Raw genomic sequence first — 16932 nt, 5'->3', positions numbered from 1 at the left:
AACAGAGAATGTCAAAACGGATTAAAAATAAAGAAATGAATAAATAGATAAAAACAATATAAAGTTGCGACCACAGCATAATCGTACAGGGGTTACTCGGTTTACAGTACCCACATACAATGTTTCAAGAACTGTGTCACACTCGTCAGGAATAAGTACCCATGGATAGGTTTCCGATGACGTCACCAGAGTCCCGAGATTCCCTTTTTCTATGACGTCATAACTCTTAGACCAGGGGTCGGAAACCTATGGCTCGCGAGCCATGTCTGGCTCTTTTGATGTTGCATATGGCTCGCAGAGCCCTCATCACTACATACTGTCATTCTATCACTTAGGGAACGCAAACGAGCAGAGACAGTTTGTCCGAGTGGGCTTGCCGTAGTTCACCGTCGCAGAAGGGTCCAATGCAGAGCAGGTAGCAACAAGTCAATCGCTCAAAGAAAAAAAAAGATGTTGAGTTGTACAGTTTTTGGCAAGACTGGACAGCCATTGACAGACGAAAGAGGAGGACGCCAAAGCATTCGTGCCTGATGTTGCCGACGAACTTTTTGACAACTTTTCGCAGAAAGACAAGATCATCAAACCAATAAAAGACATGCTATTGTTTGCAAGAACTGTTCAGCATCGTACATCATCGTGATGGCAAATCAAATTGAATTACGTTCACGAAGAACGGATGGAAGTCTCAAACGCCTGCATGAAGCAAAATTTAACGACGTATGAAAGACAAGAAAGCCATCAGCAAAACCACAAGTCGCATGGTAAGAAGTGCTTTTGTCATCACTGGTTAGCAACATCATAATATTATTTCAAACAATTCAGGGACTTCTTGTACTCCAAAAGTGTTGGGTCTACATAAATGCTCAAATACACCCGTATTTAGGGTTTCAAATATTGCACGGCTCTTTTGAAATGACATTTTGGCATTTATGGCTCTCTCAGCCGAAAAGGTTCCCGACCCCTGTCTTAGACCAATCGGATAAATTAACTATAGAAAAAAAAAAAAAAAAATCACCTATCACCTGTGTTCTCTCACCTATATGACACACAAGATGGCGGCCGTCGCAAGGCATGACGGGTAATTGGAAACCTATCAATTGTGTGCACTACGCCTTGAAAAAAAATAAAAATCCATCAATTCATCCATATTCTACCGCACTTGTCTTCGTTAAGTTTGCAGTCGAGCTGGAGTCTATCCCAGCTCACTTTAACGGGGGGAAAATACCGCAATCAATCATATTCACACCGATGGACAATTTCCTTTTTCCCCCCCCAACGAAGCCACACAAGCACTGGGAGAAAATGCCAAAGATTCAAAACCACAGTTTACAACTGTGAACTAGAAGCGCTGACCACAAGTCCAACCGTCCAACCGTGCTGTCCAGACATCTGTATGATGTGATGACTTAGAAAAGGGGGGCGGGGGGGAGTTCATAAGCCCGTCGGGCTTCACTTGGAAACAGCATTTTACGATGTGTTTATGAAATTACAGATGTGGCTCAAAACATTGGTTTGGCTTTTAAGAGTGGTAGTGATGCCCCCCCCCCTTTTTTTTTTTTGCTGAATTGGGATTTATATATGCTGCTTTTCTGACATTCCATTCCACGCTCGACGTGCGGATTGGCAAATGGCATGCTATCGCTTTTTTTTTTTTTTTTTTTTTAATGACCACAGTTTTTTTTCGGAAGATTAAGGCTGACATTTTGAGTGTTAAATGGTGACAGAGCGATATATACCAGGGCGATACACAAGCAAAAAAAAAAAAAAAAGCTGAGGATTAAGCAGATGTATGCAGCGTGCTGGTGCGGATCTGCTTCTCATTACGGAGGTATAGAAAGGATTCTGAGAGGAGTTAAAAGTCTGCCAGTTCACTTTATCTTCTTAGACTCCCCAATCCGCCATCCCGAGCCGTCCCTCTCCGGACCTCCCAGCCACCGTGGTCCGTCCGTAAATGTGATCGCTCACGTACCAGGCACTCCATACATCAGGTCCTAAGTGGAAGGCCGGGTAAGGCGTGATTTCCATCCGTCAAATCCAAAGTGGCGGGTCTTCCGTGGAGGTCCCCCCCCCCCCCCAGAGTAGGCGTTCTCTGGATCCTATCAGAGGCAGTCGACCCGAGTCAAGTGCCTGTCGGTGAAGGGGAGGGGGGGGACGGGGAGCTGGGAGCATTGACTTGTGAAACCGCGAGGGATGGAGGAGGGTGGTGGTGGTGGGGGGGGGGGGGTGCTGAAAAATGCTTCCAGTGAACATTCACAACACTAATGAGCAAAATAAGTGTGTGAAAAAAACACTGTGCTTGCAGAAGAGGTTTCCTGTGTATTTTCACACTGAAGACGCACACAAAAGAAGGATGGAGATGAGGATGAAAAGGCCTGAAAGACACATCCTGCACCAGTTGCTTGAAAAAAAAGAAAAAAAAGAGGAAGGGGGGCTGTGATTATTATTTTCTTTTCTTTCACACAGCTTGGACCTCGTGGAGAGAGCGAGGGCGCTCTCGCTCGGCTCTATTTGTAGACGTGTTCCTCCACAGCTGCCGCTATCATTTTTTTTTTTTAACCATTATTCTAACCGGCTGTTACGTTCGCCATCGCATCCGGAGGATTTTCGCACGCAGCGGCGTGTCAATACCGGGATTTGGCAATAATAAAGACATTAAGAGTGATATCCTTTCCCACCAATGGCAGCTTCCATTGATTCTTTTTTTTTTTTATCTCCCATGTACGAATGGTTGAGGTTTTTAAAACAATCAAAACAAAAAAAGTATATCGGGAAATGACTTCTGGGGTCTCTGGATTGTATCTGTCCGTCGTCAGTAAGGAAACAATAGAAAAGAAGGAAGGAATACAAATATATTACAGGGAGTGGGGCAAGTATTGACAGGGGAATGAACCCTTTTTTTTCCCAAAATGGTGTAAATCTGTTCTCTGTTGACTTTGGGTGGCAGGCGGTGGCGCACCCTGGGCAGCCAATCGGCGGGCATGTCGACAAGCATTCACACGCATTCACCCTGTGGACAATTTAATGGGCTTTCGCATTGCACTTGTTTTTGGGCTTTTTTTTGTGTGTTGGTACCGAACAGGTAGTGGCCTGGTGCCTTTCCCCACTTGTTTGAAAATGCAGAAGTTAGAACAGAAAGCTAAGACTTTGCAAATGGTGGGGAGAAGACAAGTTACTCAATTGTGGCGATGCTACATTTATTTTAAGATAAAAATCACTATTATCACACATTTGTACCACTTTCAACCAATCGCCTTAATTATTTCATAACGCTGCGACAGCACACGCACAGTGAATGGGTTGGTAGACGGCACAGTCCGCTCCGCTAAGTGCAGTGTAAAATGTTATTAAACCATGTTCATCATTTTTCAATGCAAACCTGTGACTTTTACAAGCAAAATTCCTGTTAAAGCAATGGACCTTTCCGATGGCGACCTTAAGCTCCGCCCCCTTAGACATCTCCCGCAAGCTTTCAAAATGGCGATTTAACATAACAGGTTTGAAGTCGATTCTCTATCACGTATTTCAGATAATATTGGGGTATGTTTTTTTGCCAAATGTGTCAGACATGTCCAAGAGAGTTCTACAGAGAGGTCTCAACTATTTCACGCAAGGATATCTACACGGAATTAAGATTTTGGACGGACCAGGACGCAATGGCAGAGTTACGGCGAAATGTTGGCGATCGATGCAAAAACGTTTGATGCCTCACAAACTTCATATTGAAATCCAACAGGATAAAATAGTGGAATCATACTGCGCATGTAAAGCAGGGTGAGTACTTTTTACTTGGAAAGATCCCAAGTAATATCATTGTAGTCTTTAGAAGTGAGTGGGGTATTCATTTGACTTGGCTTGTAATCGAACCCACTGCTCTGTCTTAAAAGTCCGATGTGATGCAAACAGGCAAATGGACATTTCTCTTGCATGACATGGCGCATTTGCGTATCACTAACCCGACTCTTCGGCATAAAACATTACTCCAATCAGCAGGTCAGTGATACACTAACAAAGTGAAAGTTGTTCTCCTGACAATAATTCAATCAAACTCAGAGAAGTTACTTCTCTCACACCTTCGAACATACAGCCATGTGTTTGTTGATATTGTCCACATTTAAATGTACATGCGATCTTCCGCGAGCCTTAATCCACCGTAGACACCTCGTCAACTTTGCTTTAGGCTTTGGAAAATGAATCAAGCGGGCCCCTTGTAACCTAGCAGGATATCTTTCATCAGAATTGCACGTTCCCCGAGCGCATCTGAGAAGCATTTTCTTCGTAACATTAACTTTTCCAAGCGCACGCTACTGACAACCAGCATTGCTTGTGGGACAATACGGCGAGAGGGGCATGTCAAGATAGGGGTTAAGACAATGCGGCTATCCGATTGGCTATTATTGTACGAGTGATTGACAGGTCAGAAAGGTCCATTGATATGCTTAGTCGTATTATGTGAAACAAAAGAAAATCTGTAAAAAAAAATAAATAAATATCAGGTCAAGATTTTAAATTTGATATTTATCTGGTTTCAGTCTTCAAACAAAGTTGCATCACAACAAATATTGCTATGCTCATCAGGAACAGCCAAGATGTTTCACGCTATGCTGCTTGCTGCTACACCTTCAGCGACCTTCACTTTGATGAGCAGGAAACTGAAGATTCTAGCGAAAAAGGACTCATAAGTGAAAGATTTTGGAGAGACACAATATTGGGGCGCCACAGACACGACAACATTTTCGACACCTAATCACAGACTCGACATGTGCATCGGCGTTCTTTGATGACGCCTGGAATAGTTAAGACACTGCATGCTAGGCTGTTCTTTAAACCAACTAAAGATTTTCCAGAGCACTTATCCTCACTCGGGTTGCGAGGACCAAGAGCCTATTCTCACCAAACCCCAGACTGCATGGCCGGAAATAAGATTCCAGCCTGGGACTGCTTGACTGCGAAGCAGACATTCTAACCTCGAGTCCGTCGTGCTACCAGCAAAGACTTGTAATATCCACAGTAAGTATGCAGGCTGAGGGGTAAAATAGATGTGAGGGGGGTACCGTGTAGTTTTGGGGGAGGACTGTGCTCAGATGTCAGAGTGAATTCCTCAGTCACGTAATGATGGCAAGCGCACAACGGCCACACTGTGACACGGCGGTAAAAGAGGGCGCAATTCAGCAAACGTAAAACGGTTCTGGGTCACCAGTAGTGATTCGTGACAAACCTTTCCCCGCCGCCACTCTCCATACAACCGTGCCTCAATTTCCTCAGGTAGTAACTGACCGCGACGACAGACGATCCAACATATTTCACCTCGTTTCTCATCCGACCCGCAGTTTTTTTCCCCCTTCATTTCAGCATCTCAGTCGCACTTTATCTGCGCTCGCGGGTCTTGCTGCGTAATAGCCGGCCTGTTGTTAACCCTCTGACATGTGGCGCAAACACAGGAGGCCATTTACAACACACTCAAAACACATCTGGCCCAGCTCGACACCAACGAATCCATTACTCAAGTCGCACCTCCTCTGGAGCATTTGCACTTTCATAGACTTGCTTTATGTAAAGCACAAGGTTTTAATGGTAAACCGTTATGGTCGGGGGCCAGAGAATGCGGTGGAGTCCAATTAAAGTGCCACGGACATACCTTATAAACATTCTAAAATACCTATTGGAATGAAAAATACATATAACTATTCACTTCAATGTCTATACGAAAAAATAATTATGAGCAGAGAGCCTGTCGTCCATGCGCAAAGTTCCGGAAGTCTCACCCGACATCCCAGTGGTAGCCATATTGCCTGCAATGTCATCAGCAGATGTGACACTGGGACATTCGCTATTAAAAACATGTAGTGGCTCCTACTATGGGAGAGGAAAAAATGAAATTTTGGGATTTTTCTGACCCACCTTCTGACACGGAAGCTCTTTTCGAATAACGTCACAGTCGAGTGAAGTGACCGGGGCAATATTACCCTATCGTTTCGAGCCATATTAAGATGATATGCGGATCACTTCTACCTAACAACAGACTCCCTGACAGTATTTATGACAGTATGTAGCGTACTCAGCCGCAGCCGGCCACCGGTCGCTTGCTGAAAGAATGATTACGTGCCCCAACTTTTTTTTTTCTGTAGCTCTATACACACCTACCTGTCCTTTGGAACCCACGAAGCTTTCGTCCTTTGCACCTGTGCAATCCCTTTTTCATGACGAAACGGGTCTTTTGGAAACATATGAAGAGTAAATCCATCCTAACAGAGTGCTTGAGCAATATCCAGCAATACAACGAGCCAGCATTTTGGCTAACACGAAGGAACAAAGAGCTCCCTTCCCGCAGGTAAAACTGGTATAAACAAACGAGGCCGCCAGAGCGCACTCCTGCTGAAAACATCACTTCCGGCTCCTTCTCCAAAACGAATCCCTCGAGAGTTACAAAAAGGCATAAACGTGAAAATCATGTATGGTGAAAAAACAGGTGGTCCATTCCGGCAGCCTTTTTTTAAAAATTGAAAACATACTAAAAATCGTGTTTTTCTTGTCAGTGGCCCTTTAAAGTTGTAGCTTGCTAGGTTTGGTTTATTATTTATTACGACAAAGTTCATTCATATTTCACTCAACCGGTGTGTGTGAGTTTTTATTAGCTTTCGCCAGAGCAGCTTATGTTGAACACTACTCCAAAGCTCAGACTGACCATTCTTGTTTACCTTTTGGCAAGAAAACAAATATGCTTCCACGCTCCCAAAACGTCCCTGCCACCTTTTTTAACAGCTGGGGGGAGAATTAATGTGGCTTTGTATGTTTGTTTGCTGTTATAAACCTCATGAAGTGCCACGTGTAAGCAGAAGTGTAATGTTTGTCAGAACCATGTCTAACAACATCATAAAAATGAACAGCTAACATCCATCCACCCATCCATCCATTTTCTTTGCCGCTTATCCTCACGAGGGTCGCGGGGAGTGCTGGAGCCTATCCCGGCTGTCACCGGGCATGAGGCGGGGTACACCCTGAACTGGTTGCCAGCCAATCGCAGGGCACATTGAGACAAACAGCCGCACTCACAATCACACCTAGGGACAATTTAGAGTGTCCAATTAATGTTGCATGTTTTTGGGATGTGGGAGGAAATTGGAGTACCCAAAGAAAACCCATGCAGGCACGGGGAGAACATGCAAACTCCACACAGTTTATAAGGTGGCACGGTGGATCAGCTGGTAAAAGCGTTGGCCTCATAGTTCTGAGGTCCCGGGTTCAATCCCGGACCCGCCTGTGTGGAGTTTGCATCTTCTTCCCGTGCTTGTGTGGATTTTCTCTGGGCACTCTGGTTTCCTCCCACATCCCAAAAACATGCAACATTAGCAGGACACTATATTGCCCCTAGGTGAGATTGTGACTGTTTGTTTCCATGTGCCCAGCGATTGGCTGGCGACCAGTTCAGGGTGTACCCCGCCTCCTGCCCGTTGACAGCTGGGAAAGGCTCCAGCATTCCCCGCGACCCTCGTGAGGGTAAGCAGCAAAGAAAATGGATGGATGGATATTATTAATAATAAAAAAGCTAACAAAATACAATCACTCAATTTCATAAAAAGGACTAAAACAATCACAGAATAATAAGGAATGATAAATTTTTAGAAAGACATAAAATTAATGTAAGTCATTGAAGAAGTGACGATGTATGTCAGAAATTTGGACATAATTACTGTATGATCATTTGTCTACCGATTATGCTTGAGCTCCGTGCACCATTACACTGCCTAGTTGTAAATGAGTGTACAGTCTTGCGCACTTGGCCTTCCAGAAAAGCAGGACTAACCTTTCCGGAGACTGGTTGGACGGTGCCAACTTCCTGCTATTGAAGCGCCCGCAAATGGCTTTTGCTTTGCTTCCACGGTGGGAGAACTGGACGGACAATGGGCACAGCGAGACGGACAATAGATCAGAGACCGCGTCCACTAGTCCTTGACATATAAACACACTGGACTTCAAAACCCGGCAATTCTACATCAACTCAATAGTCGTAAGATGTTGATAATAGTTTGTGTAAAGGCCTCTGTTGCAGTGCCTTCCACATGGGATTTGTTTGCCTCATGTGACATTAACGTTTGGCGCTTGCCTATGAAGCGGACGGCTAATACCAAACATGTTCACGTCAGTGTATGTCTCATTTGTTCCATAACAAAAAAATCAAAACGGCAAAGCGCGCACATCCGTCCACTTGTGGTTTGTTGTAGAAGGCGAGAGACCGCTGGCGAAAACAAAACTCGGCCCGGGCTGCAAACAGGGAGGTGAGCACTTGAAACCAGATGGAGCGCAAAAGATGATTTGCTCAAAAGGAAGCGCCCACATGAAATTGACTCAATCAAGCTTTCAACTTGAAACCTTAAAAATGAATTACAGACCTTTTTGGTGAGCGCCAGAAGAACCACGGGAGTCTTGTTCGCCTCATCCTTCAGCTTTTCACTTCCCATTTGAGGCCCAACTTTGTTCTTCTCGGTTCTGAAAGCGTTCGTCAAGGCAGAGAAAAGGGAAAACAATGTAGATATTGACTTCATGCGCTCAAGGTCAGATGGAGCTTCAACGTAATTGATTTCACATTCATCTTCACTTTCCAATCAATGTGATTGAAATGGAAGTACATTTCTTTATTTGGGGTGGGGGTGCTCTTTGTCTACAACCAACCCCCCGAAAAAAGTATATAAAATTCCACCAAGGGTGAAGAAAATTTGCATGTTGGTGTTGAACGAGGCACTAAGGACAAAGCATCAAAAGCAGGGATGAGCAAATTCAATAACAGCAGGGAGAACTCGAGTTTTATGTCAGCACTACCTGAATGCCACATGGGACTACAATTTTCTTGGCCAGGTTTTCGCAATTCTTCATCCAGCTGATTTTCATCACGGCGTCAACGTCTTCTCCTATGGAGAAATGTGCCACTATAGTAAGTTATGCCTGACATCTAGTGGTAAAGTTTATTATTGCAGCCTAAAACTGCACTCCAAAGTGTCACAGTGTGTGGGGCCGCTGGCCACAGTTTGTGAAATGATTCATAACATTAACCACTATGTGAAGCGTTATGTGGCAGCAACTTTTTCCAGTGTGGCACCAATATGCTTCCGCACATTTCTGACCAAACAGTAATTTCACCATTATAGAAATTACCTTTACTGTATTGTCAAATGCCATTTAGTCCCTTGCCTGTGAATACAAAACTGATTTTTTTTTTTTGGGGCGGGGGGCACAACAAGAGCAGGAAAATTTACAGGTGCTTTTTAAACATTCCACTCTGCCACAAAAAGGTCAGCAGCCACTGAGAACATCCTGCGGTACCAAGCAACCAGAACCCGCTACCTGCCTAAATTTCCTCAAACTGCTTAGACTATAACCTAAAACAGAGCTCAAAGTACCATGAATACAGTCAGCATAAGCATTTGAAGTTTTAGTCCAAAAGTACACTAGCAGTCAAGTCTGGAGACTAACTAAAAATTCCCAAATTAGCATACATCTATTGACCCAAACTAAATTAGAAGGCTCAAATATTCAAATTAGTAATTTTATTAATTAAATCACATTTCAGATGGCAGCCCTCATCTGGTTGTCAGGTGGTACAGCCAGTCCCATGTGGGTGCCCACAGTGAGCCCAAACTTCTCGCCGGCGTGCTTCTCCTGCACCTCCGGCTTCAGCTGGAAGCCGTTCTCGCCGTCAAAGCAGTCCATGGGGGTGAAAGACAGCGGCGCCTCTCCCGGGAGACCCTCAAGGCGGCCGCGCCAGGCCTGCAGCATGGCCGCCCGGTCCTCCTGGGGGACGTGAGCCGGAGCCCAGAAGATCTGAGGTGCCAGAACCTGGAAGCCGCAGTAGTGCAGGATGCCGTTCTGTTGAAATGTACACGGTCGGCATTTGAAGTCATTGAGCAAGAGTAGCACTATGAAGTACAAAATACCTGAATTGGCCAGAGCGTGACATTCATGTCACCATTGATCCCATGAGCACTGAACATCGACTCCTGGGAGCCAGTAGTGAAAGACAGCATAGCCTTCTTCTCCTGTAGGAGAAGAGTTAAAGCATCGTTCTGCTGCAATAAACCAAACTACCATTTTTTTTTTTTGGGGTGAGGGGAGCTATCCTGTCCAACAAATCCCTCCCTAGCGCAGTGTGTGCACACAAAGACTATTTGCCATGACTTGTGCTGAAAAACATCCAGATAAAAAGTACAAAAGTCCATCCGTTAGCTACCGCTTTCTTAGGTCAGATAATGGGGTAAGTAGCTTCAGCAAGGATACCCAGACTTCCTTTACCCCAGAGGGATCCCAAGCCAAATCGAGAGAGTCTCTCCAGCATGTCCTGGGTCGTCCGTTCCCGGAACACCTCCGAATCAGATACCCCAGCCACCTCTCAATGCGAAGGATTAACAGTTTGACACTGATTTCCTCACCATCTTTAAGGGAGAACCCAAACACCCTGCGGAGGAAACTCATTTCGGCCACGACCCACAGGTGAGGGTAGGAACGTAGCTCCCTCTTTACCACAACGGACCGATACAAAGTCTGCATCGCTGTACCGATCAGTCTGTCGATCTCCCACTCGTGAACAAGATTCTTGAACTCCTCCACTTGGGGAAGGATCTCATCCCCTACCTGGAGAGGGCACGCCACCCTTTTCCGACTGAGGACCAGAGTCTCAGATTCACTAAATGGCTATGACTATCACTTTGATCATTGCCTGTCATCAGAAGCAAATTTCAACACAAGTAGCCAACAATGAAACTCCTCACCCAGGGCCAAATTTCCCAATGGCAGACATTTTCTAACAGGCAGCTCAAGACTCAAATATAAGCACTTAGTCACAAAATTACCTTAAAGATGCCTTGACTGTACCGCTTCTCTTTAGAGTACGCGTATCCCAGCACGAGCACCCGATCAATCCAGCCCTTCAAGATGGCGGGCAGACTGAACCAGTACATGGGGAACTGAAAACCATTGCACCTGAACTCAGAGACTCAAACGGGCACAGCTTGATTTGAAAGCCTTTCGACAAAGTACCTGGAAGATGATTAGGTCGGCCGCCGAGAGTTTATGTTGCTCCGCGGTGATGTCGGCGGACAGTTTTCCTTCCTCCCACGCCACTTTGGTCTCTTCGGCATAACTGAAGTTCTCAGCTCGCTTAACCCCACCTGAAGACACATTTGGGGCGAATGAAAGATTGTGCAGCCGTCTGGAAACTTTAGTCTGCTTCCATCAGAGCACCTTTAATTTCAAGTACACATGTTCAAATGAAGCAGTTGGATTTTTTTTTTTTTTCTGACAACACTTGAGCTCAGATAAAACCCACCACCTAATTAAAAGAGACAACGTTCATTACCCTCACTAATGATGTCCTCAGCTGTCGCGGCGGCTTTAAACTTCATCGCGTAAAGGTCGGACACGGTCACCGTGCAGCCCTGAGCGGTGAGGACGTCCACGGCGACGTCTTTGGCGGCGGCGTTGAAAGAGCCAGGGCTCTGGTGGGCGTACACGAGCAGCGCCTGCTTCCCGACCAAAGCTACATTTAAAAAAAAAAAAAAAAAAGCAAGGAAAGACTAATTAAGACTAGAAGCAGATTATTGATCATGAGGTGCAAACAAACCCTGAACCAAACCCAAGTATACCCATTTCCAAAGCCAGCTGCAGCCAAGCACAAAGTGAGAGTGAAGACCTGCTGAGGTGACCAACACGACCTGTGAAGAGCCTTTTATACCGGAAAATAAATTGGCTCTCACAGGTGCTGCCAATCAGCAATTAACACCATCGGCCAATCAGCGGACACCCAGATAGTCACATTTCCCCACTTTGTTTTAGATTAAAAAAATAAATAAATAAAATAAATATGGAATAGTTTTTAAAATGTAATTTTATCCCCACCCATCCATCCATTCATTATCTGAACCACTTATCCTCACAAGGGTTGTAGGCATGTTGGAGCCTATTCAGGTATGTTCAGACGGGAGGCGGAGTCCACCCTGAACTGGTTGGCAGCCAATCACAGGGCACAAAGAGACACACAACACCGATTTTCAGATTTTTTTTTTTAGAGTCTCTAATTAATATCGCATATTTTGGGATGTGAGAGGAAATCGCAGTGCCTGGAAAAAAAAAAACATGCAGGCACGGTGAGAATGGGATTTGAACTCCAGTCCTCAGAACTGTGAGGGGAACGCTCTAACCAGTTGCTCCAACATGCCACCTATATATATATATATATATATATATATATACATATAAAACTATATATACACATAAAAAAATACAAACTATACACTTGGATATATGTTCTAAATACAGTACAATGACAAATATTAGATACATGGGGGTGGCATGGTGGATCAGCTGGTAAAGCGTTGGCCTCACAGTTCTGAGGTCCCGGGTTCAATCCCGGACCCGCCTGTGTGGAGTTCGCATGTTCTCCCCGCGCCTGCTTTGGTTTTCTCCGGGTGCTCCGGTTTCCTCCCACATCCCAAAAACACGCAACATCAATTGGACACTCCAAATTGTCCATAGGTGTGATTGTGAGTGCGGCTGTTTGTCTCCATGTGCCCTGCGATTGGCCGGCAACCAATTCAGGGTGTACCCCGCCTCCTGCCCGTTGACAGCTGCGATAGGCTCCAGCACTCCTGAGACCCTTGTGAGGATAAGCGGGGAAGAAAATGTATGGATAGATACATTAGCAAATGGAATGATTGTACATACTCTATACATAAAATAATTCTCAAATCCTGTGAGGGGGGATAACTGACCCAGAAACAAGCGTTCCAGAGAGTCTGGTAGCTTCGCCGCAAAATAATAAAGAAGCTTTATAGTCATTTAATCCTACAATAAATGTACACAACACACTATGTCTATATTTCCCATAATTGTGTTTGCGTGTGTTTTGTTCTTGGACATATTGAAAGCACAAAGCAAATGCGGCCGGCATCTCCTTTGCGCGACTGCCTCCGTTAAACGGGAACTTAAGTCGGAGGGCGCCACGAAGGGAAAGAGGCGAGCGCATCAAAGGCAAACACGAGCTGGCACACATCTGGAAGTCCGATTCCAATCCCTCACATGTGCCATCTACCCCGCAGCAAGTGTGCGTCTGCTTCATATTAGCATGGAACTTTTATGCATGCGCCAACGGGGGAACCCCCACCCCCTTCCCTGTCAGTGAGGGAATGACGGGAAGCCGTCAGTTAAAGGCCGCGTCGTTCTAGATTTACAACAAATGTGCTGCGTGTTTTTACAACACAATCCATCATAAAGCAGTTAATGGAGAGGAATCGTGTTTTGCTGGGAGGTGCGCGTTGACCACATGGGTTGCGTTAGTGTCCTCGCTAGTCTGCGTCGCATTTGCGGAGGTGTCGCGTCATAATGAACGACATGAAAGACACACGGCAGGCTTGCCTGAAGCTGAAACTTTAATTGCATTATGAAACCACATGTACTAATATTACAATTTTCACGGCGCCATATTGCTGGTTGAACAGACCTGCTCGACATTGATCCGCAGGAGAATATTTACAATGCCCGAAACTTGTTGTGCTGCTGGTTGTCACAAAAGATCGATGGATTCCGGCAAATGTTAACGTGTAGCCGAACACGCTTCCGCGTTCACGAGCCGTCAACCGTCGTCTTTTTTTCAATCATAGTTAATAAACGCGAGTTTGTGTAAAACCAGAGGTCATTTATTTAAATATTGGACTCTGTATTGAATACTTGCGGAAAAGATCGATGGATTCCGGCAAATGTTAACGTGTAGCCGAACACGCTTCCGCGTTCACGAGCCGTCAACCGTCGTCTTTTTTTTCAATCATAGTTAATAAATGCGAGTTTGTGTAAAACCAGAGGTCATTTATTTAAATATTGGACTCTGTATTGAATACTAGCGGAAAAGATCGATGGATTCCGGCAAATGTTAACGTGTAGCCGAACACGCTTCAGCGTTCACGAGCCGTCAACCGTGGTCTTTTTTTCAATCATAGTTAATAAATGCGAGTTTGTGTAAAAACAGAGGTCATTTATTTAAATATTGGACTCTGTATTGAATACTAGCGGAAAAGATCGATGGATTCTGGCAAATGTTAACGTGTAGCCGAACACACTTCTGCGTTAACAGTCCAATTTCTTATCGGCGAAAACATCGACTTTGGCATTTAATCCGGGTCCTCTATGCCGAGTTTATCTAATTTTTCCACAAACCGTCCTTTGTTTTCACCTTCTCAATGTCTGACGGTATCGGACAAGACTTTGTGCGTCGCGCTACAAGACATATTTCCGTGTTAGCATTGAGCAATGCTTAGCTTGACCGGCAATATGCCGGGGTAAACAAAAGTCACGTGATTTCATGACGTAGCTGCATGAGGCCTATTCGTGGTCCGCAGGCTCTCTCGCTGAAATCATCCCCATTTATCACTTTTCTTTTTTGAGGGTAACCACCCCCAAAACGGCTTATTGGTGGTTTAGCCATGCATATTTAATATTTTTTTTTTATTTAAATCATTTTGTTCTTCAGTGCAGCTTTAATATGAGTTAATTATCCGCACATTTCTATTTAGTCTGGCTCGGTTGCTCTTCTGAGGGGTTCACTGTACTCCAATCAGTGAATCAGTTCTATATATTTTTGGAAAAAGGACTCGCAATGGGAAAATACATGCTAAACACAATGTTCGTTGTCTCTGCCATGTCCTATTTCAAATGGAAAATTTAAACTTCTTCCCTTGTATTTGAAAATCAAATTCAAAAAGCAGAGTTCTGGATTATGAAATTCATCAAAGATTTTGCTGAAAATGTGTTTTCTTGCTTATCCACTGATGAAGTTTGGAAAATATTGACATCCCTTATTCGCGAAAAACCGTCGATTTATAAAAGTGTAGCAGAGAGTGAACAGTGAACAACAACTGTAAACAAAACTTAATTAAGATCAGAAAATTAAAAAAAAAACCTTAACAAACAAACGTTAACAGTGTCAAAGTAAATCTTTCCAATTTACCTGTGGAATGTTTTGTCACAGGCACGAAATTTGGGATTATCGCAGTTCATCTGCACAGGTCGGCGTGGTTGTTTTGGGAGTATCAACATGGCGGATGGCGGCTTCAGTTTAGGTGGCCAATGAGCCATCCACTTTTTTTTTTTTTTTTAAATCAGTGGGCTGGCGCCATCTTGTGGCCACATCTACATCTCTTGGAAAATGATCTCAAAATGCATTTTTAATTGAATAAAATTTGAAATATCATTTGTAACAACCTCCTGTTTCGTTATTATTGATATGCTGGAAAAATGCCAACATCTTCTACGTATAACTATTCTCGGGCATAGTGGAGCCACAGGTAAATGTCAATAAGTCATTCAATAAATCTTTTTAAATGTCTCCCATTTTAAACCTCACCTTTGCTTCAAAAAGTTCACACCAGTTACAATATAATTAAAAACAACAGTGTCAATAAATCTAGATGCAGCTCCTCTCTACGATTACGTGTAGGCATCCATAATGTTGTGACAGTTTCTCTCCGGAAATTTGGCCAAGGGTCATCACGTCTGCGGATTGTTTGTGTACGCTGCACCTGTCACGTAGGATTTGCCGTGCTGTAGTTTCGTGTAAGCATGCCGCGGTCGCAGCTGGAGGAGGGCAGTATCGGTTGCCACCTTCCTCATTCCTCCCTTCATGCCCCCCGGCGTGCAAATCACGTGCCCCACTGTCAAAATATTTTTGAACCACGTGGGTTATACTGCCCCGTGACTGCCTCAGTTGCCAGCGATCCTGTGGCGTTTTATTGTAAACTTAATGTGTCCTTTTAAAAAAGGCACATTTTCATATATATTTTACATTCCAATGTACCAAGTACAGTTGTTTTTATTCAGTGTGAAAAGAGCCACCAAAAAATGAACTCTCACTCTACACCTACAATGGCTATACTGAAAATACTATAATATTTTTCACGTCCAATCACATAAAAGCTGTGTAATTGCATGACGCAAAAGCAATTCTATATTTTAGAACAAACAAGCTCCAGCTAAGGAGGCTATTAATATCCAAAAGATAAGGCTAGACAATATTTGCACGTTATTAAGTCTTGATCGAAAGTTTCAAGCGAATGTCAATTAGTTGCGGGGAAATTTCCAGTATTTTAGTGCCCAAGAAATTGATAACTTGGTATTAAGCTATCCATAAATTAATTTAAGTGTGATTATTGGCTAAAACAACTGAAAAGTACATAGAAACTCGATCTTAGCAAAACCTCGTGCCTTCCATTTTCTTGACGCAGAATTCCCTCTTCACTGAATAGTCGATCTTTGGACCCTCCCAGAACGCCCGGGTTTATTTACAGGTGCACAGTATGGGGAGTCCCGGAAGTGACGTCGGCGGCTCACGCGGCTCAGCTGATTGGCCAGTAAATCCGTGGCCTGAGAGCGACGCACAGGGATCGGGCTGATATCTCGGAACCCGTCGACGGAGCCAATGTGGCGACAAACGGTAACCGAAAAACACTTTTATCGATATAGTTTGCCAATAGATAGGACGTTAAAGGGTGACGTTTGTACAGTAGTGTTTGACGAGCGTTCGCTTGGCTGGTCACGCTCGGGTAAGCTAAAAGTGCTGCGAGAGGGCAGCTGTCAAGCCGCTGTTGCGTTCAGGGACCCGAAAGCTGCTATTTAAAATACTCTTTTGTTTTATTTTATTTTTCTTTCTTTCTTTCTCCCCCCCCCCCCCCGCCTTAAAGTCCTGGATAAACATCCTTTTGCGTGTCTTGTAGGACGAATCCACCGACCAAGCGTCGTTGGTGCCTAGCAGAGAGGAGTATTAAAGGGTTAGAGTTCATATTCGCCATCATTATGTAACCGAATGTTTACGCGTCAATATCACATATAAATAATATTAATAGTAGTAAAAATGTGTTTTTGTTTTTGCTAGACTTGTTTTCACGAACAGAGAAAGGAAAT

The 16932-nt window shown here is 44.3% G+C and overlaps 3 protein-coding genes across 4 annotated transcripts in view; 1 reads left to right on the top strand and 2 right to left on the bottom strand.

Moving 5' to 3' along the window:
* The window catches only part of LOC133512009 (atypical chemokine receptor 3-like), a 34771-nt gene extending 25163 nt beyond the window's left edge, over positions 1-9608 (bottom strand). Inside the window, exons 1-4 of one of the 2 annotated variants that reach the window (XM_061841186.1) lie at positions 9556-9608; positions 8815-8903; positions 8388-8484; positions 7802-7887 (exon numbers count right to left, since the gene is read on the bottom strand). In XM_061841186.1, coding sequence (XP_061697170.1) covers positions 7802-7887; positions 8388-8456 — 155 coding nt within the window. In that variant the 5' untranslated portion in view covers positions 8457-8484; positions 8815-8903; positions 9556-9608. Of the gene's footprint in view, positions 1-1969; positions 2076-7801; positions 7888-8387; positions 8485-8814; positions 8904-9555 lie in introns of those variants that run through there. The other variant, XM_061841187.1, reaches the window with a different exon arrangement.
* On the bottom strand, positions 9525-11772 carry LOC133512010 (NAD(P)H dehydrogenase [quinone] 1-like). The gene is made up of 6 exons (XM_061841189.1): positions 11631-11772; positions 11345-11524; positions 11026-11156; positions 10839-10952; positions 9927-10028; positions 9525-9858 (listed from the first exon to the last, which is right to left on the bottom strand). The coding sequence occupies exons 1-6, from the start codon at positions 11632-11634 to the stop codon at positions 9559-9561; spliced, it is 831 nt and encodes a 276-aa protein (XP_061697173.1). The 5' UTR covers positions 11635-11772; the 3' UTR covers positions 9525-9558.
* A 4577-nt stretch (positions 11773-16349) lies between these two features.
* si:ch211-45c16.2 (mitogen-activated protein kinase kinase kinase 13) overlaps positions 16350-16932 on the top strand; it is a 31074-nt gene continuing 30491 nt past the window's right edge. The window contains exon 1 of the mRNA XM_061841094.1: positions 16350-16465. The gene's annotated coding sequence lies outside the window, so the exon portion shown is untranslated. The remainder of the gene's footprint in view (positions 16466-16932) is intronic.

This window comes from Syngnathoides biaculeatus, chromosome 14 (genome assembly GCF_019802595.1).
Source record: "Syngnathoides biaculeatus isolate LvHL_M chromosome 14, ASM1980259v1, whole genome shotgun sequence".
Taxonomy (NCBI): domain Eukaryota; kingdom Metazoa; phylum Chordata; class Actinopteri; order Syngnathiformes; family Syngnathidae; genus Syngnathoides; species Syngnathoides biaculeatus.
Note: the sequence above shows the minus strand (reverse complement) of the source record. Positions and strands in the feature narration are given on the sequence as shown.